General features: G+C 49.3%; 1 protein-coding gene across 1 annotated transcript in view; it reads right to left on the reverse strand.

Annotated features, from left to right (window-relative positions):
- The window catches only part of LOC135524868 (AT-rich interactive domain-containing protein 4B-like), a 59,549-nt gene that overhangs the window by 19,343 nt on the left and 12,992 nt on the right, over nt 1-27,214 (reverse strand). The window contains exon 3 of the mRNA XM_064952724.1: nt 15,400-15,510. Within this exon, the coding sequence (XP_064808796.1) occupies nt 15,400-15,510 (111 nt within the window). The remainder of the gene's footprint in view (nt 1-15,399; nt 15,511-27,214) is intronic.

The raw sequence follows: 27,214 nt of genomic DNA on the forward strand, positions 1-27,214 counted from the left end.
TTGTGGCTGCTTTGCGTGATGTATTGTTGTCTCTACCTTCTTGCCCTTTGTGCTGTTGTCTGTGCCTAATAATGTTTGTACCATGTTTTGTGCTGCTACCATGTAGTGTTGCCATCATGTTGTTATGCGTTGTTGGTGCCATGCTGTGTTGTCATGTGTTGCTGCATTGCTATGTTGTTGACTTAGGTCTCTCTTTATGTAGTGCTGTGGCGTCTCTCCTTTATGTAGTGCTGTGGCGTCTCTCTTTATGTAGTGCTGTGGCGTCTCTCTCTTTATGTAGTGCCGTGAGGAGCCTGGAGTCTCTCTCTATGTAGTGTCGTGGCGTCTCTCTTTTTATGTAGTGCTGTGGCGTCTCTCTCTTTATGTAGTGCTGTGGCGTCTCTCTCTTTATGTAGTGCTGTGGTGTCTCTCTTTATGTAGTGTCGTGGCGTCTTCTATGTAGTGTCGTGGTGTCTCTCTCTTTATGTAGTGTCGTGGCGTCTCTCTTTTTATGTAGTGCTGTGGCGTATCTCTCTTTATGTAGTGTCGTGGCGTCTCTCTCTATGTAGTGCTGTGGCGTCTCTCTCTCTTTATGTAGTGCTGTGGCGTCTCTCTCTTTATGTAGTGCTGTGGCGTTCTCTTATGTAGTGTCGTGGCGTCTCTCTTTTATGTAGTGCTGTGGCGTCTCTCTTTATGTAGTGCTGTGGCGTCTCTCTCTTTATGTAGTGTCGTGGCGTCTCTCTTTTGTAGTGTCGTGGCGTCTCTCTCTCTTTATGTAGTGCTGTGGCGTCTCTCTCTTATGTAGTGCTGTGGCGTCTCTCTCTCTATGTAGTGTCGTGGCGTCTCTCTCTGTAGTGTCGTGGCGTCTCTCTCTTTGTGTAGTGTCGTGGCGTCTCTCTCTGTGTAGTGTCGTGGCGTCTCTCTCTATGTAGTGTCGTGGCGTCTCTCTCTTATGTAGTGTCGTGGCGTCTCTCTCTTTATGTAGTGCTGTGGCGTCTCTCTTTATGTAGTGCTGTGGCGTCTCTCTCTATGTAGTGTCGTGGCGTCTCTCTTTATGTAGTGCTGTGGCGTCTCTCTCTTATGTAGTGCTGTGGCGTCTCTCTCTTTTTATGTAGTGCTGTGGCGTCTCTCTCTCTATGTAGTGTCGTGGCGTCTCTCTGTAGTGTCGGCGTCTCTCTCTTTGTGTAGTGTCGTGGAGCTCTCTGTGTAGTGTCGTGGCGTCTCTCTCTCTGTAGTGTCGTGGCGCTCTCTCTCTTTATGTAGTGTCGTGGCATCTCTCTTTATGTAGTGCTGTGGCGTCTCTCTTTTATGTAGTGCTGTGGCGTCTCTCTCTCTATGTAGTGTCGTGGAGTCTCTCTTTATGTAGTGCTGTGGCGTTCTCTTTATGTAGTGCTGTGGCGTCTCTTTATGTAGTGTCGTGGCGTCTCTCTCTTTATGTAGTGCTGTGGCGTCTCTCTCTATGTAGCGTCGTGGCGTCTCTCTTTATGTAGTGCTGTGGCGTCTCTCTCTATGTAGTGCTGTGGCGTCTCTCTCTGTAGTGTCGTGGCGTCTCTCTCTTTGTGTAGTGTCGTGGCGTCTCTCTCTTTACGTAGTGCTGTGTCGTCTCTCTCTTTACGTAGTGCTGTGTCGTCTATCTCTTTACGTAGTGCACTGTGGCGTCTATCTCTTTACGTAGTGCTGTGGCGTCTCTCTCTTGTGCATTGCTGTGGCGTCTCTCTCTTTGTGTAGTGGTTTGATGTGTCTTTATGTAGTGTTGTGGTGTCTCTATGTAGTGTTGTACTGTCTCTCTCTTTATGTAGTGTTGTGGGAGGAGATCATCTATAAACAGCTAGAGGAGGCTGAGGAGGCACCATAGGGGGGAGGAGAACATCTATAAACAGCTAGAGGAGGCACCATTTTTTATTTTTTTTACTTCACCTTTATTTAACCAGGTAGGCTAGTTGAGAACAAGTTCTCATTTACAACTGCGACCTGGCCAAGATAAAGCATAGCAGTGTGAACAGACAACACAGAGTTACACATGGAGTAAACAATTAACAAGTCAATAACACAGTAGAAAAAAAAGGGGAGTCTATATACAATGTGTGCAAAAGGCATGAGGTAGGCGAATAATTACAATATTGCAGATTAACACTGGATTGATAAATGATCATGAACAGGTAGAGATATTGGTGTGTGAGCAGAAAAGTAAATAAATAAAAACTGTGGGGATGAGGTAGGTGAAAATGGGTGGGCTATTTACCAATAGATTATGTACAGCTGCAGCGATCGGTTAGCTGCTCAGATAGCTGATGTTTGAAGTTGGTGAGGGAGATAAAGGTCTCCAACTTCAGCGATTTTGCAATTCGTTCCAGTCACAGGCAGCAGAGTACTGGAACGAAAGGCGGCCGAATGAGGTGTTGGCTTTAGGGATGATCAGTGAGATACACCTGCTGGAGCGCGTGCTACGGATGGGTGTTGCCATCGTGACCAGTGAACTGAGATAAGGCGGAGCTTTACCTAGCATGGCCTTGTAGACGACCTGGAGCCAGTGGGTCTTGCGATGAATATGTAGCGAGGGCCAGCCGACTGAGAGCATGTCGCAGTGGTGGGTAGTATAAGGTGCTTTAGTGACAAAACGGATGGCACTGTGATATACTGCATCCAGTTTGCTGAGAAGAGTGTTGGAAGCAATTTTGTAGATGACATCGCCAAGTCGAGGATCGGAGGATAGTCAGTTTAACTAGGGTAAGCTTGGCAGCGTGAGTGAAGGAGGCTTTGTTACGGAATAGAAAGCCGACTCTTGATTTGATTTTTCGATTGGAGATGTTTGATATGGGTCTGGAAGGAGAGTTTACAGTCTAGCCAGACACCTAGGTACTTATAGGTGTCCACATATTCAAGGTCGGAACCATCCAGTGTGGTGATGCTAGAGGGCATGCGGGTGCAGGCAGAGATCGGGGAAAAGCATGCATTTGGTTTTACTAGCGTTTAAGAGTAGTTGGAGGCCACGGAAGGAGTGTTGTATGGCATTGAAGCTCGTTTGGAGGTTAGATAGCACAGTGTCCAATGACGGGCCGAAAGTATATAGGATGGTGTCGTCTGCGTAGAGGTGGATCATGGAATTGCCCGCAGCAAGAGCAACATCATTGATATATACAGAGAAAGAGTCGAGGAATGAACCCTGTGGCACCCCCATAGAGACTGCCAGAGGACCGGACAACATGCCCTCCGATTTGACACACTGAACTCTGTCTGCAAAGTAATTGGAACCAGGCAAGGCAGTCATCCGAAAAACCGGGCTACTGAGTCTGCCGATAAGAATATGGTGATTGACAGAGTCGAAAGCCTTGGCCAGGTCGATGAAGGACAGTACTGTCTTTTATCGATGGCGGTTATATCGTTTAGTACCTTGAGTGTGGCTGAGGTGCACCCGTGACCGGCTCGGAAACCAGATTGCATAGCGGAGAAGGTACGGTGGGATTCGAGATGGTCAGTGACCTGTTTGTTGACTTGGCTTTATTTCAAGACCTTAGATAGGCAAGGCAGAATGGATATAGGTCTGTAACAGTTTGGGTCCAGGGTGTCTCCCCCTTTGAAGAGGGGGATGACTGCGGCAGCTTTCCAATCCTTGGGGATCTCAGACGATATGAAAGAGAGGTTGAACAGGCTGGTAATAGGGGTTGCGACAATGGCGGCGGATAGTTTCAGAAATAGAGGGTCCAGATTGTCAAGCCCAGCTGATTTATACGGGTCAAGATTTTGCAGCTCTTTCAGAACATCTGCTATCTGGATTTGGGTAAAGGAGAACCTGGAGAGGCTTGGGCGAGGAGCTGCGGGGGGGCCGGAGCTGTTGGTCGAGGTTGGAGTAGCCAGGCGGAAGGCATGGCCAGCCGTTGAGAAATGCTTGTTGAAGTTTTCAATAATCATGGATTTGTCGGTGGTGACCGTGTTCCCTAGCCTCAGTGCAGTGGGCAGCTGGGAGGAGGTGCTCTTGTTCTCCATGGACTTCACAGTGTCCCAGAACTTTTTGGAGTTGGAGCTACAGGATGCAAACTTCTGCCTGAAGAAGCTGGCCTTAGCTTTCCTGACTGACTGCGTGTATTGGTTCCTGACTTCCCTGAACAGTTGCATATCGCGGGGACTGTTCGATGCTATTGCAGTCCGCCACAGGATGTTTTTGTGCTGGTCGAGGGCAGTCAGGTCTGGAGTGAACCAAGGGCTGTATCTGTTCTTAGTTCTGCATTTTTTGAACGGAGCATGCTTATCTAAAATGGTGAGGAAGTTACTCTTAAAGAATGACCAGGCATCCTCAACTGACGGGATGAGGTCAATGTCCTTCCAGGGTACCCGGGCCAGGTCGATTAGAAAGGCCTGCTCACAGAAGTGTTTTAGAGAGCGTTTGACAGTGATGAGGGGTGGTCGTTTGACTGCGGCACCGTAGCGGATACAGGCAATGAGGCAGTGGTCGCTGAGATCCTGATTGAAGACAGCGGAGGTGTATTTGGAGGGCCAGTTGGTCAGGATGACATCTATGAGGGTGCCCTTGCTTACAGAGTTAGGGTTGTACCTGGTGGGTTCCTTGATGATTTGTGAGATTGAGGGCATCTAGCTTAGATTGTAGGACTGCCGGGTGTTAAGCATATCCCAGTTTAGGACACCTAAAAGAACAAACTCTGAAGCTAGATGGGGGCAATCAATTCACAAATGGTGTCCAGGGCACAGCTGGGAGCTGAGGGGGTCGGTAGCAGGCGGCAACAGTGAGTGACTTATTTCTGGAGAGAGTAATTTTCAGAATTAGTAGTTCGAACTGTTTGGGTATGGACCTGGAAAGTATGACATTACTTTACAGGCTATCTCTGCAGTAGACTGCAACTCCTCCCCTTTGGCAGTTCTATCTTGACGGAAGATGTTATAGTTGGGTATGGAAATCTCTGAATTTTTGGTGGCCTTCCTGAGCCAGGATTCAGACACGGCAAGGACATCAGGGTTAGCAGAGTGTGCTAAAGCAGTGAGTAAAACAAACTTAGGGAGAAGGCTTCTGATGTTGACATGCATGAAACCAAAGACTTTTTCGATCACAGAAGTCAACAAATGAGGGTGCCTGGGGACATGCAGGGGGAGGAGAACATCTATAAACAGCTAGAGGAAAAACCATAGGGGGGGGGGCGTCATCTATAAACAGCTAGAGAAGGCTGAGGAGGCACCAAAGGGGGGGAGAACATCTATAAACAGCTAGAGGAGGCTGAGGAGGCACCAAAGGGGGGGGGAGAACATCTATAAACAGCTAGAGGAGGCTGAGGAGGCACCATAGGGGGGGAAAATCTATAAACAGCTAGAGGAGGCTGAGGAGGCACCATAGGGGGAGGAGAAAATCTATAAACAGCTAGAGGAGGCTCCATAGGGGGAGGAGAACATCTATAAACAGCTAGAGGAGGCTGAGGAGGCACCAAAGGGGGGAGAACATCTATAAACAGCTAGAGGAGGCACCATAGGGGGGGGGGGGAGAACATCTATAAACAGCTAGAGGAGGCTCCATAGGGGGAGGAGAACATCTATAAACAGCTAGAGGAGGCTGAGGAGGCACCAAAGGGGGGGACATCTATAAACAGCTAGAGGAGGCTGAGGAGGCACCATAGGGGGGAGAACATCTATAAACAGCTAGAGGAGGCTGAGGAGGCACCATAGGGGGAGGAGAACATCTATAAACAGCTAGAGGAGGCTCCATAGGGGGAGGAGAACATCTATAAACAGCTAGAGGAGGCTGAGGAGGCACCAAAGGGGGGGAACATCTATGAACAGCTAGAGGAGGCACCATAGGGGGGAGAACATCTATAAACAGCTAGAGGAGGCTCCATAGGGGGAGGAGAACATCTATAAACAGCTAGAGGAGGCTGAGGAGGCACCATAGGGGGGAGGAGAACTTCTATAAACAGCTAGAGGAGGCTGAGGAGGCACCATAGGGGGGGAAACATCTATAAACAGCTAGAAGGCTGAGGAAGCACCATAGGGGAGAACATCTAGGCTAGAGGAGGCTGAGGAAGCACCATAGGGGGGAGAACATCTATAAACAGCTAGAGGAGGCTGAGGAAGCACCATAGGGGGAGGAGAACATCTATAAACAGCTAGAGGAGGCTGAGGAAGCACAATAGGGGGGAGAACATCTATAAACAGCTAGAGGAGGCTGAGGAGGCACCATAGGGGAGAACATCTATAAACAGCTAGAGGAGGCTGAGGAAGCACCATTCTATAAACAGCTAGAGGAGGCTGAGGAGGCACCATAGGGGGAGGAGAACATCTATAAACAGCTTCGAGGAGGCTGAGGAGGCACCATAGGGGGGAGAACATCTATAAACAGCTAGAGGAGGAACCAAAGGGGGGAACATCTATAAACAGCTAGAGGAGGCTGAGGAGGCACCAGGGGGGAACATATATAAACAGCTAGAGGAGAATGAGGAGGCACCAGTAGGGGGAGAACATCTATAAACAGCTAGAGGAGGCTGAGGAGGCACCATAGGGGGGAGGAGAACATCTATAAACAGCTAGAGGAGGATGAGGAGGCACCATAAGGGGGGAGAACATCTATAAACAGCTAGAGGAGGCTGAGGAGGCACCATGGGGGAGAACACCTATAAACAGCTAGAGGAGGCTGAGGAGGCACCATGGGGGCGAGATACACCTATAAACAGCTAGAGGAGGCTGAGGAGGCACCATAGCCCAGAACATCTATAAACATCTAGAGGAGGCACCATGGGGGAGAGAACATCTATAAACAGCTAGAGGAGGCACATAGGGGGATCTATAAACAGCTAGAGGAAAGGAGAGGAGGCACCTGGGGGAGGAGAACTTCTATAAACAGCTAGAGGAGGATGAGGAGGGGCTCCATAAGGGGGGAGAACATCTATAAACAGCTAGAGGAGGCTGAGGAGGCACCATGGGGGGGGGAGAACATCTATAAACAGCTAGAGGAGGCGGAGGAGGCATGGTGGGGAGAACACCTATAAACAGCTAGAGGAGGCTGAGGAGGCACCATAGGGGGGAGAACATCTATAAACAGCTAGAGGAGGCTGAGGAGGCACCATAGGGGGAGGAGAACATCTATAAACAGCTAGAGAGGCTCCATAGGGGGAGGAGAACATCTATAAACAGCTAGAGGAGGTCCATAGGGGGAGGAGAACATCTATAAACAGCTAGAGGAGGCTCCATAGGGGGAGGAGAACATCTATAAACAGCTAGAGGAGGCTCCATAGGGGGAGGAGAACATCTATAAACCGCTAGAGGAAAAACATGGGGGAGGAGAACATCTATAAACAGCTAGAGTGGCTGAGGAGGCACCATTTATAAACAGCTAGAGGAGGCTGAGGAGGCACCATGGGGGGAGAACATCTATAAACAGCTAGAGGAGGATGAGGAGGCACCATAGGGGGAGGAGAACATCTATAAAAGCTAGAGGAGGCTGAGGAGGCACCATAGGGGGGAGGAGAACACCCATAAACAGCTAGAGGAGGCTGAGGAGGCACCATAGGGGGAGCACATCTATAAACAGCTAGAGGAGGCTGAGGAGGCACCATAGGGGGGGGAGAACATCTATAAACAGCTAGAGGAGGCACCAAAGGGGGGAGAACATCTATAAACAGCTAGAGGAGGCACATCTATAAACAGCTAGAGGAGGCTGAGGAGGCACCATGGGGGGGAGAACATCTATAAACAGCTAGAGGAGGCTGAGGAGGCACCATAGGGGGAGGAGAACATCTATAAACAGCTAGAGGAGGCTGAGGAGGCACCATAGGGGGGAGAACATCTATAAACAGCTAGAGGAGGCTGAGGAGGCACCATAGGGGGGGGGAGAACATCTATAAACAGCTAGAGGAGGCTGAGGAGGCACCATAGGGGGGAGAACATCTATAAACAGCTAGAGGAGGCACCAAAGGGGGGACATCTATAAACAGCTAGAGGAGGATGAGGAGGCACCATAAGGGGGGAGAACATCTATAAACAGCTAGAGGAGGCTGAGGAGGCACCATAGGGGGAGGAGAACATCTATAAACAGCTAGAGGAGGCACCAAAGGGGGGGACATCTATAAACAGCTAGAGGAGGCACCAAAGGGGGGAGAACATCTATAAACAGCTAGAGGAGGCTGAGGAGGCACAATGGGGGGAGAACATCTATAAACAGCTAGAGGAGGCTGAGGAGGCACCATAGGTGGGGGAGAACATCTATAAACAGCTAGAGGAGGCTGAGGAAGCACCATGGGGGGGGAGAACATCTATAAACAGCTAGAGGAGGATGAGGAGGCACCATAGGGGGGAGGAGAAAATCTATAAAAGCTAGAGGAGGCTGAGGAGGCACCAGGGGGGGAGAACATCTATAAACAGCTAGAGGAGGATGAGGAGGCACCATAGGGGGAGAACACCTATAAACAGCTAGAGGAGGCTGAGGAGGCACCATGGGGGGGAGAACATCTATAAACAGCTAGAGGAGGCTGAGGAGGCACCATGGGGGGGGAGAACATCTATAAACAGCTAGAGGAGGCACCATAGGGGGGGGACATCTATAAACAGCTAGAGGAGGCTGAGGAGGCACCATAGGGGGGAGAACATCTATAAACAGCTAGAGGAGGCTGAGGAGGCACCATGGGGGGGAGAACATCTATAAACAGCTAGAGGAGGCTGAGGAGGCACCATAGGGGGGAGAACATCTATAAACAGCTAGAGGAGGCTGAGGAGGCACCATAGGGGGGAGAACACCTATAAACAGCTAGAGGAGGCTGAGGAGGCACCATGGGGGAGAGGAGAACATCTATAAACAGCTAGAGGAGGCTGAGGAGGCACCATGGGGGGGAGAACATCTATAAACAGCTAGAGGAGGCTGGGAGGCAATGGGGGGGGGAGAACATCTTAAACAGGCTAGAGGAGGCTGAGTAGGCACTATAGGGGGGAGACACCTATAAACAGCTAGAGGAGGCTGAGGAGGCACCATTGGGGGGGGGGAGAACACCTATAAACAGCTAGAGGAGGCTGAGGAGGCACCATGTTATAAACAGCTAGAGGAGGCTGAGGAGGCACTATAGGGGGGAGAACATCTATAAACAGCTAGGAGGAGGCTGAGGAGGCACCATAGGGGGGAGAACATCTATAAACAGCTAGAGGAGGATGAGGAGGACATAAGGGGGAGAACATCTATAAACAGCAGAGGAGGCTGAGGAAGCAGGGGGGGAGAACATCTATAAACAGCTAGAGGAGGATGAGGAGGCACTATAGGGGGAGAACATCTATAAACAGCTAGAGGAGGCTGAGGAGGTACCATAGGGGGGAGAACATCTATAAACAGCTAGAGGAGGCTGAGGAGGCACCATAGGGGGGAGAACATCTATAAACAGCTAGAGGAGGCTGAGGAGGCACCATAGGGGGGAGAACATCTATAAACAGCTAGAGGAGGCTGAGGAGGCACCATAGGGGGAGGAGAACATCTATAAACAGCTAGAGGAGGCTGAGGAGGCACCATAGGGGGGGGAGAACATCTATAAACAGCTAGAGGAGGCTGAGGAGGCACCATAGGGGGGGGAGAACATCTATAAACAGCTAGAGGAGGCTGAGGAGGCACCATAGGGGGGAGGAGAACATCTATAAACAGCTAGAGGAGGCTGAGGAGGCACCAAAGGGGGGGGAGAACACCTATAAACAGCTAGAGGAGGCTGAGGAGGCACCATAGGGGGGGAGAACATCTATAAACAGCTAGAGGAGGCTGAGGAGGCACCATGGGGGGGGAGAACATCTATAAACAGCTAGAGGAGGCTGAGGAGGCACCATGGGGGGGGAGAACATCTATAAACAGCTAGAGGAGGCTGAGGAGGCACTATAGGGGGGAGAACATCTATAAACAGCTAGAGGAGGCTGAGGAGGCACCATAGGGGGGAGAACATCTATAAACAGCTAGAGGAGGCTGAGGAGGCACTATAGGGGGGAGAACATCTATAAACAGCTAGAGGAGGCTGAGGAGGCACCATAGGGGGGAGAACATCTATAAACAGCTAGAGGAGGATGAGGAGGCACCATAAGGGGGGAGAACATCTATAAACAGCTAGAGGAGGCTGAGGAGGCACCATAGGGGGGGGAGAACATCTATAAACAGCTAGAGGAGGCTGAGGAGGCACTATAGGGGGGAGAACATCTATAAACAGCTAGAGGAGGCTGAGGAGGCACCATAGGGGGGAGAACATCTATAAACAGCTAGAGGAGGCTGAGGAGGCACCATAGGGGGGAGAACATCTATAAACAGCTAGAGGAGGCTGAGGAGGCACCATAGGGGGGAGAACATCTATAAACAGCTAGAGGAGGCTGAGGAGGCACCATAGGGGGGGGAGAACATCTATAAACAGCTAGAGGAGGCTGAGGAGGCACCATAGGGGGGGGAGAACATCTATAAACAGCTAGAGGAGGCTGAGGAGGCACCATAGGGGGGGAACATCTATAAACAGCTAGAGGAGGCTGAGGAGGCACCATGGGGGGAGAACATCTATAAACAGCTAGAGGAGGCTGAGGAGGCACCATGGGGGGGGGAGAACATCTATAAACAGCTAGAGGAGGCTGAGGAGGCACCATAGGGGGGGAGAACATCTATAAACAGCTAGAGGAGGCTGAGGAGGCACCATAGGGGGGAGAACATCTATAAACAGCTAGAGGAAAACCATAGGGGGAAGGAGAACATCTATAAACAGCTAGAGGAGGCTGAGGAGGCACCATAGGGGGGGGGGAGAACATCTATAAACAGCTAGAGGAAAAACCATAGGGGGGAGGAGAACACCTATAAACAGCTAGAGGAGGCTGAGGAGGCACCATGGGGGGGGAGAACATCTATAAACAGCTAGAGGAGGCTGAGGAGGCACCATAGGGGGGGAGAACATCTATAAACAGCTGAGGAGGCACCATAGGGGGAGGAGAACATCTATAAACAGCTAGAGGAGGCACCATAGGGGGGAGGAGAACATCTATAAACAGCTAGAGGAGGCTGAGGAGGCACCATAGGGGGGGAGAACATCTATAAACAGCTAGAGGAGGCTGAGGAGGCACCATAGGGGGGGGGAGAACATCTATAAACAGCTAGAGGAGGCTGAGGAGGCACCATAGGGGGAGGAGAACATCTATAAACAGCTAGAGGAGGCTGAGGAGGCACCATAGGGGGGGGAGAACATCTATAAACAGCTAGAGGAGGCTGAGGAGGCACCATAGGGGGGGAGAACATCTATAAACAGCTAGAGGAGGCACCATAGGGGGGAGGAGAACATCTATAAACAGCTAGAGGAGGCACCATAGGGGGGAGGAGAACATCTATAAACAGCTAGAGGAGGCTGAGGAGGCACCATAGGGGGAGGAGAACACCTATAAACAGCTAGAGGAGGCTGAGGAGGCACCATGGGGGGGGGAGAACATCTATAAACAGCTAGAGGAGGCTGAGGAGGCACCATAGGGGGAGGAGAACACCTATAAACAGCTAGAGGAGGCTGAGGAGGCACCATAGGGGGGAGAACACCTATAAACAGCTAGAGGAGGCTGAGGAGGCACCATAGGGGGGGGAGAACACCTATAAACAGCTAGAGGAGGCTGAGGAGGCACTATAGGGGGGGAGAACATCTATAAACAGCTAGAGGAGGCTGAGGAGGCACCATAGGGGGGAGAACATCTATAAACAGCTAGAGGAGGATGAGGAGGCACCATAGGGGGGGAGAACATCTATAAACAGCTAGAGGAGGCTGAGGAGGCACCATAGGGGGAGAACATCTATAAACAGCTAGAGGAGGATGAGGAGGCACTATAGGGGGGAGAACATCTATAAACAGCTAGAGGAGGCTGAGGAGGCACTATAGGGGGGAGAACATCTATAAACAGCTAGAGGAGGCTGAGGAGGCACCATAGGGGGGAGAACATCTATAAACAGCTAGAGGAGGCTGAGGAGGCACCATGGGGGGGAGAACATCTATAAACAGCTAGAGGAGGATGAGGAGGCACCATAGGGGGGAGGAGAACATCTATAAAAGCTAGAGGAGGCTGAGGAGGCACCATAGGGGGGAGAACATCTATAAACAGCTAGAGGAGGCTGAGGAGGCACCATAGGGGGGAGAACATCTATAAACAGCTAGAGGAGGCTGAGGAGGCACCAAAGGGGGGAGAACACCTATAAACAGCTAGAGGAGGCTGAGGAGGCACCATAGGGGGGGAGAACATCTATAAACAGCTAGAGGAGGCTGAGGAGGCACCAAAGGGGGGGAGAACACCTATAAACAGCTAGAGGAGGCTGAGGAGGCACCATAGGGGGGAGAACATCTATAAACAGCTAGAGGAGGCTGAGGAGGCACCATAGGGGGGAGAACATCTATAAACAGCTAGAGGAGGCTGAGGAGGCACCATAGGGGGGGAGAACATCTATAAACAGCTAGAGGAAAAACCATAGGGGGAAGGAGAACATCTATAAACAGCTAGAGGAGGCTGAGGAGGCACCATATAGAACATCTATAAACAGCTAGAGGAAAACCATAGGGGGGAGGAGAACACCTATAAACAGCTAGAGGAGGCTGAGGAGGCACCATAGGGGGGAGCAGAACATCTATAAACAGCTAGAGGAGGCTGAGGAGGCACCATAGGGGGAGCAGAACATCTATAAACAGCTAGAGGAGGCTGAGGAGGCACCATGGGGGGGAGAACATCTATAAACAGCTAGAGGAGGCTGAGGAGGCACCATAGGTGGGGGGAGAACATCTATAAACAGCTAGAGGAGGCACCATAGGGGGGGGAGGAGAACATCTATAAACAGCTAGAGGAGGCACCATAGGGGGAGGAGAACATCTATAAACAGCTAGAGGAGGCTGAGGAGGCACCATAGGGGGGAGAACATCTATAAACAGCTAGAGGAGGCTGAGGAGGCACCATGGGGGGGGGAACATCTATAAACAGCTAGAGGAGGCTGAGGAGGCACCATAGGGGGAGGAGAACATCTATAAACAGCTAGAGGAGGCTGAGGAGGCACCATAGGGGGAGGAGAACACCTATAAACAGCTAGAGGAGGCTGAGGAGGCACCATAGGGGGGAGAACATCTATAAACAGCTAGAGGAGGCTGAGGAGGCACCATAGGGGGGAGAAACATCTATAAACAGCTAGAGGAGGCTGAGGAGGCACCATAGGGGGGAGAAACATCTATAAACAGCTAGAGGAGGCTGAGGAGGCACCATAGGGGGAGAACATCTATAAACAGCTAGAGGAGGCTGAGGAGGCACCATAGGGGGGAGGAGAACATCTATAAACAGCTAGAGGAGGCTGAGGAGGCACCATAGGGGGGAGAACATCTATAAACAGCTAGAGGAGGCTGAGGAGGCACCATAGGGGGGAGAACATCTATAAACAGCTAGAGGAGGAAAGGCACCATAGGGGGAGGAGAACATCTATAAACAGCTAGAGGAGGCTCCATAGGGGGGAGGAGAACATCTAGAAACAGCTAGAGGAGGCACCATAGGGGGGGGGAGGAAACATAGTTACTTCAAAGATTATGAAAAAAATAAAATAACTGATTCACGGTAAGAAATGGTCCTACAACTATTAGCCTGGTGATGCAACTAGCCTGGTGATGCAACTAGCCTAGTGATGCAACTAGCCTGGTGATGCAACTAGCCTGGTGATACAACTATAGCCTGGTGATACAACTAGCCTGGTGATACAACTAGCCTGGTGATGCAACTAGCCTGGTGATGCAACTAGCCTGGTGATGCAACTAGCCTGGTGATACAACTATAGCCTGGTGATGCAACTAGCCTGGTGATGCAACTAGCCTGGTTATGCAACTAGCCTGGTGATGCAACTAGCCTGGTGATGCAACTAGCCTGGTGATACAACTAGCCTGGTGATACAACTAGCCTGGTGATACAACTAGTCTGGTGATGCAACTAGTCTGGTGATGCAACTAGCCTGGTGATGCAACTAGCCTGGTGATGCAACTAGCCTGGTGATGCAACTAGCCTGGTCCTGCAACTAGCCTGGTCCTGCAACTAGCCTGGTGATGCAACTAGCCTGGTGATGCAACTAGCCTGGTGATGCAACTAGCCTGGTGATACAACTAGCCTGGTGATACAACTAGCCTGGTCCTACAACTAGCCTGGTGATACAACTAGCCTGGTGATACAACTAGCCTGGTGATACAACTAGCCTGGTCCTACAACTAGCCTGGTCCTACAACTAGCCTGGTGATACAACTATAGCCTGGTGATACAACTATAGCCTGGTGATACAACTAGCCTGGTGATACAACTAGCCTGGTGATACAACTAGCCTGGTCCTACAACCAGCCTGGTGATACAACTAGCCTGGTGATACAACTAGCCTGGTGATGCAACTAGCCTGGTGATGCAACTAGCCTGGTGATGCAACTGTAGCCTGGTGATACAACTGTAGCCTGGTGATACAACTAGCCTGGTGATACAACTAGCCTGGTGATACAACTAGCCTGGTGATACAACTATAGCCTGGTGATACAACTAGCCTGGTGATACAACTAGCCTGGTGATACAACTAACCTGGTGATACAACTATAGCCTGGTGATACAACTATAGCCTGGTGATACAACTAGCCTGGTGATACAACTAGCCTGGTGATACAACTAGCCTGGTGATACAACTATAGCCTGGTGATACAACTATAGCCTGGTGATACAACTAGCCTGGTGATACAACTAGCCTGGTGATACAACTATAGCCTGGTGATACAACTATAGCCTGGTGATACAACTATAGCCTGGTGATACAACTATAGCCTGGTGATACAACTATAGCCGGGTGATACAACTAGCCGGGTGATACAACTAGCCTGGTGATACAACTAGCCTGGTGATACAACTAGCCTGGTCCTACAACTAGCCTGGTCCTACAACTAGCCTGGTGATACAACTATAGCCTGGTGATACAACTATAGCCTGGTGATACAACTAGCCTGGTGATACAACTAGCCTGGTGATACAACTAGCCTGGTGATGCAACTAGCCTGGTGATGCAACTAGCCTGGTGATACAACTAGCCTGGTGATACAACTATAGCCTGGTGATACAACTAGCCTGGTGATACAACTATAGCTTGGTGATGCAACTAGCCTGGTGATACAACTAGCCTGGTGATACAACTAGCCTGGTGATGCAACTAGCCTGGTGATACAACTAGCCTGGTGATACAACTAGCCTGGTGATACAACTAGCCTGGTGATGCAACTAGCCTGGTGATACAACTAGCCTGGTGATACAACTAGCCTGGTGATGCAACTAGCCTGGTGATACAACTAGCCTGGTGATACAACTAGCCTGGTCCTAAAATTCTTTGTGCTCCATTGCAAATTCTACAGTCACTGTCATACCAAACTAAGACAGGACAAAATTACATCTCCTGATCATTAAGTGTTGAACAGTTACCTTGGCCTTGACCAGTCTCTTGGCAGTCTTAATCTTGGCCTCACAGAAAGCACCTCTGTACTTGGCACTGACATCAGTGCCCACTGTCAGGTAGGGCGGCTCCTCCGGAGTCTGGACAGAGAGAAAGGGGAGGGAGGGAGGAGGAGAGACATTGTTGGAGGGAGGGAGGGAGGGAGGGAGGGAGGGAGGGAGGGAGGGAGGGAGGGAGGGAGGGAGGGAGGGAGGGAGGGAGGGAGGGAGGGAGGGAGGGAGACACCGTGAGGGAAGGGAGTCAATGGTGACATTCAGATTAGTGGAGAGGAACAAGAGATTCAAATGATTCAAGTCAGGACAGAACAGTGAGTGTGAGTGAATAATACCAGTGAGATCTGCAACAAAATTTAGGGTTATATTCATTAGTGCACAATTTAAAAAAAATTGCAACGGAAAACAAGAACAAGCATTTATTGGACAAATTCATGTAGGTCCCGCTCTGCTTTGGCCCGTTCTGTTTGGTTCCTACTAGTGTATACGACCAAGGACTACAAACCAGTAACGTCTGAGGGGAAGTGAATCCAGCCAGTACTATATTCATCCCCAGGTAGAGTGAATCCAGCCAGTACTGTATTCATCCCCAGGTAGAGTGAATCCAGCCAGTACTGTATTCATCCCCAGGTAGAGTGAATCCAGCCAGTACTGTATTCATCCCCAGGTAGAGTGAATCCAGCCAGTACTGTATTCATCCCCAGGTAGAGTGAATCCAGCCAGTACTGTATTCATCCCCAGGTAGAGTGAATCCAGCCAGTACTGTATTCATCCCCAGGTAGAGTGAATCCAGCCAGTATTGTATTCATCCCCAGGTAGAGTGAATCCAGCCAGTACTCTATTCATCCCCAGGTAGAGTGAATCCAGCCCGTACTGTATTCATCCCCAGGTAGAGTGAATCCAGCCAGTACTGTATTCATCCCCAGGTAGAGTGAATCCAGCCAGTACTATATTCATCCCCAGGTAGAGTGAATCCAGCCAGTACTGTATTCATCCCCAGGTAGAGTGAATCCAGCCAGTACTGTATTCATCCCCAGGTAGAGTGAATCCAGCCAGTACTGTATTCATCCCCAGGTAGAGTGAATCCAGCCAGTAATATATTCATCCCCAGGTAGAGTGAATCCAGACAGTACTGTATTCATCCCCAGGTAGAGTGAATCCAGCCAGTACTATATTCATCCCCAGGTAGAGTGAATCCAGCCAGTACTGTATTCATCCCCAGGTAGAGTGAATCCAGACAGTACTGTATTCATCCCCAGGTAGAGTGAATCCAGCCAGTACTATATTCATCCCCAGGTAGAGTGAATCCAGCCAGTACTGTATTCATCCCCAGGTAGAGTGAATCCAGCCAGTACTAATTCATCCCCAGGTAGAGTGAATCCAGCCAGTACTGTATTCATCCCCAGGTAGAGTGAATCCAGCCAGTACTATATTCATCCCCAGGTAGAGTGAATCCAGCCAGTAATATATTCATCCCCAGGTAGAGTGAATCCAGCCAGTACTGTATTCATCCCCAGGTAGAGTGAATCCAGCCAGTACTATATTCATCCCCAGGTAGAGTGAATCCAGCCAGTACTGTATTCATCCCCAGGTAGAGTGAATCCAGCCAGTACTGTATTCATCCCCAGGTAGAGTGAATCCAGCCAGTACTATATTCATCCCCAGGTGAATCCAGAGTGAATCCAGCCAGTACTATATTCATCCCCAGGTAGAGTGAATCCAGCCAGTACTGTATTCATCCCCAGGTAGAGTGAATCCAGCCAGTACTGTATTCATCCCCAGGTAGAGTGAATCCAGCCAGTACTGTATTCATCCCCAGGTAGAGTGAATCCAGCCAGTACTATATTCATCCCCAGGTAGAGTGAATCCAGCCAGTACTATATTCATCCCCAGGTAGAGTGAATCCAGCCAGTACTATATTCATCCCCAGGTAGAGTGAATCCAGCCAGTACTATATTCATCCCCAGGTAGAGTGAATCCAGCCAGTACTGTATTCATCCCCAGGTAGAGGAATCCAGCCAGTACTGATTCATCCCCAGGTAGAGTGAATCAGTACTATATTCATCCCCAGGTAGAGTGAATCCAGCCAGTAGAGAGTGAATCCAGCCAGTACTATCCCCATTCATCCATCCCCAGGTAGAGTGAATCCAGCCAGTACTATATTCATCCCCAGGTAGAGGAATCCAGCCAGTACTGTATTCATCCCCAGGTAGAGTGAATCCAGCCAGTACTGTATTCATCCCCAGGTAGAGTGAATCCAGCCAGTACTATATTCATCCCCAGGTAGAGTGAATCCAGCCAGTACTATATTCATCCCCAGGTAGAGTGATTCATCCCCAGGTAGAGTGAATCCAGTACTGTATTCATCCCCAGGTAGAGTGAATCCAGCCAGTACTGTATTCATCCCCAGGTAGAGTGAATCCAGCCAGTACTGTATTCATCCCCAGGTAGAGTGAATCCAGCCAGTACTATATTCATCCCCAGGTAGAGTGAATCCAGCCAGTACTATATTCATCCCCAGGTAGAGTGAATCCAGCCAATCATCCCCAGGTAGAGTGAATCCAGCCAGTACTATATTCATCCCCAGGTAGAGTGAATCCAGCCAGTACTGTATTCATCCCCAGGTAGAGTGAATCCAGACAGTACTGTATTCATCCCCAGGTAGAGTGAATCCAGCCAGTACTATATTCATCCCCAGGTAGAGTGAATCCAGCCAGTACTATATTCATCCCCAGGTAGAGTGAATCCAGCCAGTACTGTATTCATCCCCAGGTAGAGTGAATCCAGCCAGTACTGTATTCATCCCCAGGTAGAGTGAATCCAGCCAGTACTGTATTCATCCCCAGGTAGAGTGAATCCAGCCAGTACTATATTCATCCCCAGGTAGAGTGAATCCAGCCAGTACTGTATTCATCCCCAGGTAGAGTGAATCCAGCCAGTACTGTATTCATCCCCAGGTAGAGTGAATCCAGCCAGTACTGTATTCATCCCCAGGTAGAGTGAATCCAGCCAGTACTGTATTCATCCCCAGGTAGAGTGAATCCAGCCAGTACTGTATTCATCCCCAGGTAGAGTGAATCCAGCCAGTACTATATTCATCCCCAGGTAGAGTGAATCCAGCCAGTACTAATTCATCCCCAGGTAGAGTGAATCCAGCCAGTACTATATTCATCCCCAGGTAGAGTGAATCCAGCCAGTACTGTATTCATCCCCAGGTAGAGTGAATCCAGCCAGTACTATATTCATCCCCAGGAGTGAGCCCCAGGTAGAGTGAATCCAGCCAGTACTGTATTCATCCCCAGGTAGAGTGAATTCAGCCAGTACATCCCCAGGTAGAGTGAATCTACTGTATTCATCCCCAGGTAGAGTGAATCCAGCCAGTACTGTATTCATCCCCAGGTAGAGTGAATGCCAGTACTGTATTCATCCCCAGGTAGAGGAATCCAGCCAGTACTGTATTCATCCCCAGGTAGAGTGAATCCAGCCAGTACTGTATTCATCCCCAGGTAGAGTGAATCCAGCCAGTACTATATTCATCCCCAGGTAGAGTGAATCCAGCCAGTACTGTATTCATCCCCAGGTAGAGTGAATCCAGCCAGTACTATATTCATCCCCAGGTAGAGTGAATCCAGCCAGTACTGTATTCATCCCCAGGTAGAGTGAATCCAGCCAGTACTGTATTCATCCCCAGGTAGAGTGAATCCAGCCAGTACTGTAGACAGTTCATCCCCAGGTAGAGTGAATCCAGCCAGTACTGTATTCATCCCCAGGTAGAGTGAATCCAGCCAGTACTATATTCATCCCCAGGTAGAGTGAATCAGCCAGTACTATTACTATCCCCCAGGTAGAGTGAATCCAGCCAGTACTATATTCATCCCCAGGTAGAGTGAATCCAGCCAGTACTGTATTCATCCCCAGGTAGAGTGAATCCAGCCAGTACTATATTCATCCCCAGGTAGAGTGAATCCAGCCAGTACTGTATTCATCCCCAGGTAGAGTGAATCCAGCCAGTACTGTATTCATCCCCAGGTAGAGTGAATCCAGCCAGTACTGTATTCATCCCCAGGTAGAGTGAATCCAGCCAGTACTGTATTCATCCCCAGGTAGAGTGAATCCAGCCAGTACTGTATTCATCCCCAGGTAGAGTGAATCCAGCCAGTACTGTATTCATCCCCAGGTAGAGTGAATCCAGCCAGTACTATATTCATCCCCAGGTAGAGTGAATCCAGCCAGTCAGCCAGTACTGTATTCATCCCCAGGTAGAGTGAATCCAGCCAGTACTATATTCATCCCCAGGTAGAGTGAATCCAGCCAGTACTGGTATTCATCCCCAGGTAGAGTGAATCCAGCCAGTACTGTATTCATCCCCAGGTAGAGTGAATCCAGCCAGTACTGTATTCATCCCCAGGTAGAGTGAATCCAGCCAGTACTGTATTCATCCCCAGGTAGAGTGAATCCAGCCAGTACTGTATTCATCCCCAGGTAGAGTGAATCCAGCCAGTACTGTATTCATCCCCAGGTAGAGTGAATCCAGCCAGTACTGTATTCATCCCCAGGTAGAGTGAATCCAGCCAGTACTGTATTCATCCCCAGGTAGAGTGAATCCAGCCAGTACTGTATTCATCCCCAGGTAGAGTGAATCCAGCCAGTACTATATTCATCCCCAGGTAGAGTGAATCCAGCCAGTACTGTATTCATCCCCAGGTAGAGTGAATCCAGCCAGTATCTAGAGTAATTCATCATCCCAGGTAGAGTGAATCCAGCCAGTACTGTATTCATCCCCAGGTAGAGTGAATCCAGCCAGTACTGTATTCATCCCCAGGTAGAGTGAATCCAGCCAGTACTGTATTCATCCCCAGGTAGAGTGAATCCAGCCAGTACTGTATTCATCCCCAGGTAGAGTGAATCCAGCCAGTACTGTATTCATCCCCAGGTAGAGTGAATCCAGCCAGTACTGTATTCATCCCCAGGTAGAGTGAATCCAGCCAGTACTATATTCATCCCCAGGTAGAGTGAATCCAGCCAGTACTATATTCATCCCCAGGTAGAGTGAATCCAGCCAGTACTGTATTCATCCCCAGGTAGAGTGAATCCAGCCAGTACTGTATTCATCCCCAGGTAGAGTGAATCCAGCCAGTACTGTATTCATCCCCAGGTAGAGTGAATCCAGCCAGTACTATATTCATCCCCAGGTAGAGTGAATCCAGCCAGTACTGTATTCATCCCCAGGTAGAGTGAATCCAGCCAGTACTGTATTCATCCCCAGGTAGAGTGAATCCAGCCAGTACTGTATTCATCCCCAGGTAGAGTGAATCCAGCCAGTACTATATTCATCCCCAGGTAGAGTGAATCCAGCCAGTACTGTATTCATCCCCAGGTAGAGTGAATCCAGCCAGTACTGTATTCATCCCCAGGTAGAGTGAATCCAGCCAGTACTATATTCATCCCCAGGTAGAGTGAATACTATATTCATCCAGTACTATATTCATCCCCAGGTAGAGTGAATCCAGCCAGTACTGTATTCATCCCCAGGTAGAGTGAATCCAGCCAGTACTGTATTCATCCCCAGGTAGAGTGAATCCAGCCAGTACTATATTCATCCCCAGGTAGAGTGAATCCAGCCAGTACTATATTCATCCCCAGGTAGAGTGAATCCAGCCAGTACTGTATTCATCCCCAGGTAGAGTGAATCCAGCCAGTACTATATTCATCCCCAGGTAGAGTGAATCCAGCCAGTAATATATTCATCCCCAGGTAGAGTGAATCCAGCCAGTACTATATTCATCCCCAGGTAGAGTGAATCAGCCAGTACTGTATTCATCCCCAGGTAGAGTGAATCCAGACAGTACTGTATTCATCCCCAGGTAGAGTGAATCCAGCCAGTACTATATTCATCCCCAGGTAGAGTGAATCCAGCCAGTACTATATTCATCCCCAGGTAGAGTGAATCCATACTGTATTCATCCCCAGGTAGAGTGAATCAGCCAGTACTATATTCATCCCCAGGTAGAGTGAATCCAGCCAGTACTGTATTCATCCCCAGGTACCAGCCAGTACTATTCATCCCCAGGTAGAGTGAATCCAGCTAGTACTATATTCATCCCCAGGTAGAGTGAATCCAGCCAGTACTATATTCATCCCCAGGTAGAGTGAATCCAGCCAGTACTATATTCATCCCCAGGTAGAGTGAATCCAGCCAGTACTGTATTCATCCCCAGGTAAGTGAATCCAGTACTGTATTCATCCCCAGGTAAGTAAATCCAGCCAGTACTATATTCATCCCCAGGTAGAGTGAATCCAGCCAGTACTATATTCATCCCCAGGTAGAGTGAATCCAGCCAGTACTGTATTCATCCCCAGGTAGAGTGAATCCAGCCAGTACTATATTCATCCCCAGGTAGAGTGAATCCAGCCAGTACTATATTCATCCCCAGGTAGAGTGAATCCAGCCAGTACTGTATTCATCCCCAGGTAGAGTGAATCCAGCCAGTACTGTATTCATCCCCAGGTAGAGTGAATCCAGCCAGTACTGTATTCATCCCCAGGTAGAGTGAATCCAGCCAGTACTGTATTCATCCCCAGGTAGAGTGAATCCAGCCAGTACTGTATTCATCCCCAGGTAGAGTGAATCCAGCCAGTACTGTATTCATCCCCAGGTAGAGTGAATCCAGCCAGTACTATATTCATCCCCAGGTAGAGTGAATCCAGCCAGTACTATATTCATCCCCAGGTAGAGTGAATCCAGCCAGTACTATATTCATCCCCAGGTAGAGTGAATCCAGCCAGTACTGTATTTCATCCCCAGGTAGAGTGAGCCAGTACTATATTCATCCCCAGGTAGAGTGAATCCAGCCAGTACTGTATTCATCCCCAGGTAGAGTGAATCCAGCCAGTACTGTATTCATCCCCAGGAAGTGAATCCAGCCAGTACTGTATTCATCCCCAGGTAGAGTGAATCCAGCCAGTACTGTATTCATCCCCAGGTAGAGTGAATCCAGCCAGTACTGTATTCATCCCCAGGTAGAGTGAATCCAGCCAGTACTGTATTCATCCCCAGGTAGAGTGAATCCAGCCAGTACTATATTCATCCCCAGGTAGAGTGAATCCAGCCAGTACTATATTCATCCCCAGGTAGAGTGAATCCAGCCAGTACTGTATTCATCCCCAGGTAGAGTGAATCCAGCCAGTACTGTATTCATCCCCAGGTAGAGTGAATCCAGCCAGTACTGTATTCATCCCCAGGTAGAGTGAATCCAGCCAGTAATATATTCATCCCCAGGTAGAGTGAATCATCCCCCCAGGTAGAGTGAATCCAGCCAGTACTATATTCATCCCCAGGTAGAGTGAATCCAGCCAGTACTGTATTCATCCCCAGGTAGAGTGAAACCAGCCAGTACTATATTCATCCCCAGGTAGAGTGAATCCAGCCAGTACTGTATTCATCCCCAGGTAGAGTGAATCCAGGTACTATATTCATCCCCAGGTAGAGTGAATCCAGCCAGTACTATATTCATCCCCAGGTAGAGTGAATCCAGCCAGTACCATATTCATCCCCAGGTAGAGTGAATCCAGCCAGTACCCATCCCCAGGTAGAGTGAATCCAGCCAGTACTGGTATTCATCCCCCCAGGTAGAGTGAATCCAGCCAGTACTATATTCATCCCCAGGTAGAGTGAATCCAGCCAGTACTATATTCATCCCCAGGTAGAGTGAATCCAGCCAGTACTATATTCATCCCCAGGTAGAGTGAATCCAGCCAGTACTGGTACTGTATTCATCCCCAGGTAGAGTGAATCCAGCCAGTACTGTATTCATCCCCAGGTAGAGTGAATCCAGCCAGTACTGTATTCATCCCCAGGTAGAGTGAATCCAGCCAGTACTATATTCATCCCCAGGTAGAGTGAATCCAGCCAGTACTGTATTCATCCCCAGGTAGAGTGAATCCAGCCAGTACTGTATTCATCCCCAGGTAGAGTGAATCCAGCCAGTACTGTATTCATCCCCAGGTAGAGTGAATCCAGCCAGTACTGTATTCATCCCCAGGTAGAGTGAATCCAGCCAGTACTTCATCCCCAGGTAGAGTGAATCCAGCCAGTAATCCAGCCAGTAATATATTCATCCCCAGGTAGAGTGAATCCAGCCAGTACTATATTCATCCCCAGGTAGAGTGAATCCAGCCAGTACTATATTCATCCCCAGGTAGAGTGAATCCAGCCAGTACTATATTCATCCCCAGGTAGAGTGAATCCAGCCAGTACTGTATTCATCCCCAGGTAGAGTGAATCAGCCAGTACTGTATTCATCCCCAGGTAGAGTGAATCCCCAGGTAGAGTGAATCCAGTACTGTATTCATCCCCAGGTAGAGTGAATCCAGCCAGTACTGTATTCATCCCCAGGTAGAGTGAATCCAGCCAGTACTGTATTCATCCCCAGGTAGAGTGAATCCAGCCAGTACTGTATTCATCCCCAGGTAGAGTGAATCCAGCCAGTACTATATTCATCCCCAGGTAGAGTGAATCCAGCCAGTACTATATTCATCCCCAGGTAGAGTGAATCCAGCCAGTACTATATTCATCCCCAGGTAGAGTGAATCCAGCCAGTACTGTATTCATCCCCAGGTAGAGTGAATCCAGCCAGTACTGTATTCATCCCCAGGTAGAGTGAATCCAGCCAGTACTGTATTCATCCCCAGGTAGAGTGAATCCAGCCAGTACTGTATTCATCCCCAGGTAGAGTGAATCCAGCCAGTACTATATTCATCCCCAGGTAGAGTGAATCCAGCCAGTACTATATTCATCCCCAGGTAGAGTGAATCCAGCCAGTACTATATTCATCCCCAGGTAGAGTGAATCCAGCCAGTACTATATTCATCCCCAGGTAGAGTGAATCCAGCCAGTACTGTATTCATCCCCAGGTAGAGTGAATCCAGCCAGTACTGTATTCATCCCCAGGTAGAGTGAATCCAGCCAGTACTGTATTCATCCCCAGGTAGAGTGAATCCAGCCAGTACTGTATTCATCCCCAGGTAGAGTGAATCCAGCCAGTACTGTATTCATCCCCAGGTAGAGTGAATCCAGCCAGTACTGTATTCATCCCCAGGTATGAATCCAGAAAGTATTCAGACCGCTACACATAAGTTACACACCATAGCGCATAATAACAAAGCGAAAACAGGTTTTGGAATTGTTTGCAAATGCACAGTATATATATATATATATATTTATAACAACTTGCCTTGCTTTTCATTTGTTGGTCCAGTCTTTAGTTGTTATCCCCAAACAAACCATTATGAATGGATTTGCTTTTCATTTTATTTGTAAAGTCCAGCCTTAATTTGTTAATGAAAAAACAAAAGGTTTTTGGACATTTTTGCAAATGTTTTATAAATACATTTTAGCATGGTTAGCTGAAAATGCCAAAACTTAACAGCGCAAGCCACTATGCAGAATGTGTTTTTATTGAAACAGAATACCATAAGGCTATACACACACACACTGAACAAAAAATAGAAACATGTAAAGTGTTGGTCCCATGTTTCATGAGCTGAAAAAAAAAGATCCCAGAAATGTTCCATACGCACAAAAAGTTATTTCTCAAAAATGTTTGTTTACATCTGTTAGTGAGCATTTCTCCTCTTCCTACATAATTCATCCAACTGACATGTGTGGCATATCATATTATTCGGTTCAAGAATGACCATTTCACCACTCTAAAATGTGCAGATTTGTCACAACACAACAGATGTCTCAAGTTGAGGGGGCAATTGTCTGACTGCATGAATGTCCACCAGAGCTGTTGCCAAAGAATTGAATGATCCTTTTTCTACCATAAGCCACCTCCATCGTTGTTTTTGAGAATTTGGCAGTATGTCCAACCGGCTTCACAACCGCAGACCACGTGTAACCACAACAACTCAGGACCTCCACATCCCGAGAGACAACAGGAGAGGAAAATGCTGTTTTGATAGACGAGATTAGTGACAGAGGGAATCAGAAAAATACAATAAAATGCCTTGTGGTTTGTCAAAGTGCATCTTGAGTATGTGCTTCAGTATTCTCAACTGTAGCCTGCTGATAGCAACCACAGCCGCAGGTAGCCTGCTGATAGCAACCACAGCCGCAGGTAGCCTGCTGATAGCAACCACAGCCGCAGGTAGCCTGCTGATAGCAACCACAGCCGCAGGTAGCCTGCTGATAGCGACCACAGCCGCAGGTAGCCTGCTGATAGCGACCACAGCCGCAGGTAGCCTGCTGATAGCGACCACAGCCCCAGGTAGCCTGCTGATAGCGACCACAGCCGCAGGTAGCCTGCTGATAGCGACCACAGCCGCAGGTAGCCTGCTGATAGCAACCACAGCCGCAGGTAACCTGCTGATAGCAACCACAGCTGAGGTTTGATTTATTATTTTAGATTTACGTTGGCCATAACCATCACGACAGTAAATAATATAGTGGTTTGTTCAGTAGTCTCATCAGATTTAGATTTGTCATGCTCATGACAGTTATAATAGTGAGGTTTGTAAAGTTGTTTACCATAGATAAATTCCTCTACAAGGTTAGTAAAACAAGAGGAAATACCCTGAGTTTCTCAGCCTCAACCTGTGTCGATATTCCCCTCACTGAGGACTGTAACAGCTGCGCAACCTCCCTCCCTCTCTCCCTCAATTCACAGGGCTTAATTGGCATGGGAAACATATGTAGAATAAAGCCCCCCCCCCAACTGGGATGTGTAGAATAAAGCTCCCCCCCTCCCCCAACTGGGATGTGTAGAATAAAGCCCCCCCCCCCCAACTGGGATGTGTAGAATAAAGCTCCCCCCCCCAACTGGGATGTGTAGAGTAAAGCCCCCCCCCAAATGGGATGTGTAGAGTAAAGCTCCACCCCCCCCCAACTGGGATGTGTAGAGTAAAGCTCCCCCCAACTGGGATGTGTAGAATAAACCCCTCCCCCAACTGGGATGTGTAGACTAAAGCTCCCCCCTCCCCCAAATGGGATGTGTAGAATAAAGCTCCCCCTCCCCCAACTGGGATGTGTAGAATAAAGCTCCCCCCCCCAACTGGATGTGTAGAGTAAAGCCCCCCCCCCCCAAATGGGATGTGTAGAGTAAAGCCCCCCTCCCCCAAATGGGATGTGTAGAATAAAGCTCCCCCCCCCCCAACTGGGATGTGTAGAATAAAGCTCCCCTCCCCAACTGGGATGTGTAGAGTAAAGCCCCCCCTCCCCCAAATGGGATGTGTAGAGTAAAGCTCCCCCTCCCCCAAATGGGATGTGTAGAATAAAGCTCCCCCTCACCCAACTGGGATGTGTAGAATAAAGCTCCCCCTCCCCCAACTGGGATGTGTAGAGTAAAGCCCCCCCCCCCCAAATGGGATGTGTAGAGTAAAGCTCCACCCCCCCAACTGGGATGTGTAGAGTAAAGCTCCCCCCCCCCCAACTGGGATGTGTAGAATAAACCCCTCCCCCAACTGGGATGTGTAGACTAAAGCTCCCCCCCTCCCCCAACTGGGATGTGTAGAATAAAGCTCCCCCTCCCCCAACTGGGATGTGTAGAATAAAGCTCCCCCCCCAACTGGGATGTGTAGAATAAACCCCTCCCCCAACTGGGATGTGTAGAATAAAGCTCCCCCCCCCCCCAAATGGGATGTGTAGAATAAAGCTCCCCCCTCCCCCAACTGGGATGTGTAGAATAAAGCTCCCCCCCCAACTGGGATGTGTAGAATAAAGCTCCCCCTCCCCCAACTGGGATGTGTAGAATAAAGCTCCCCCTCCCCCAACTGGGATGTGTAGAATAAA

Source organism: Oncorhynchus masou, chromosome 31, assembly GCF_036934945.1.
Source record: "Oncorhynchus masou masou isolate Uvic2021 chromosome 31, UVic_Omas_1.1, whole genome shotgun sequence".
Classification (NCBI taxonomy): domain Eukaryota; kingdom Metazoa; phylum Chordata; class Actinopteri; order Salmoniformes; family Salmonidae; genus Oncorhynchus; species Oncorhynchus masou.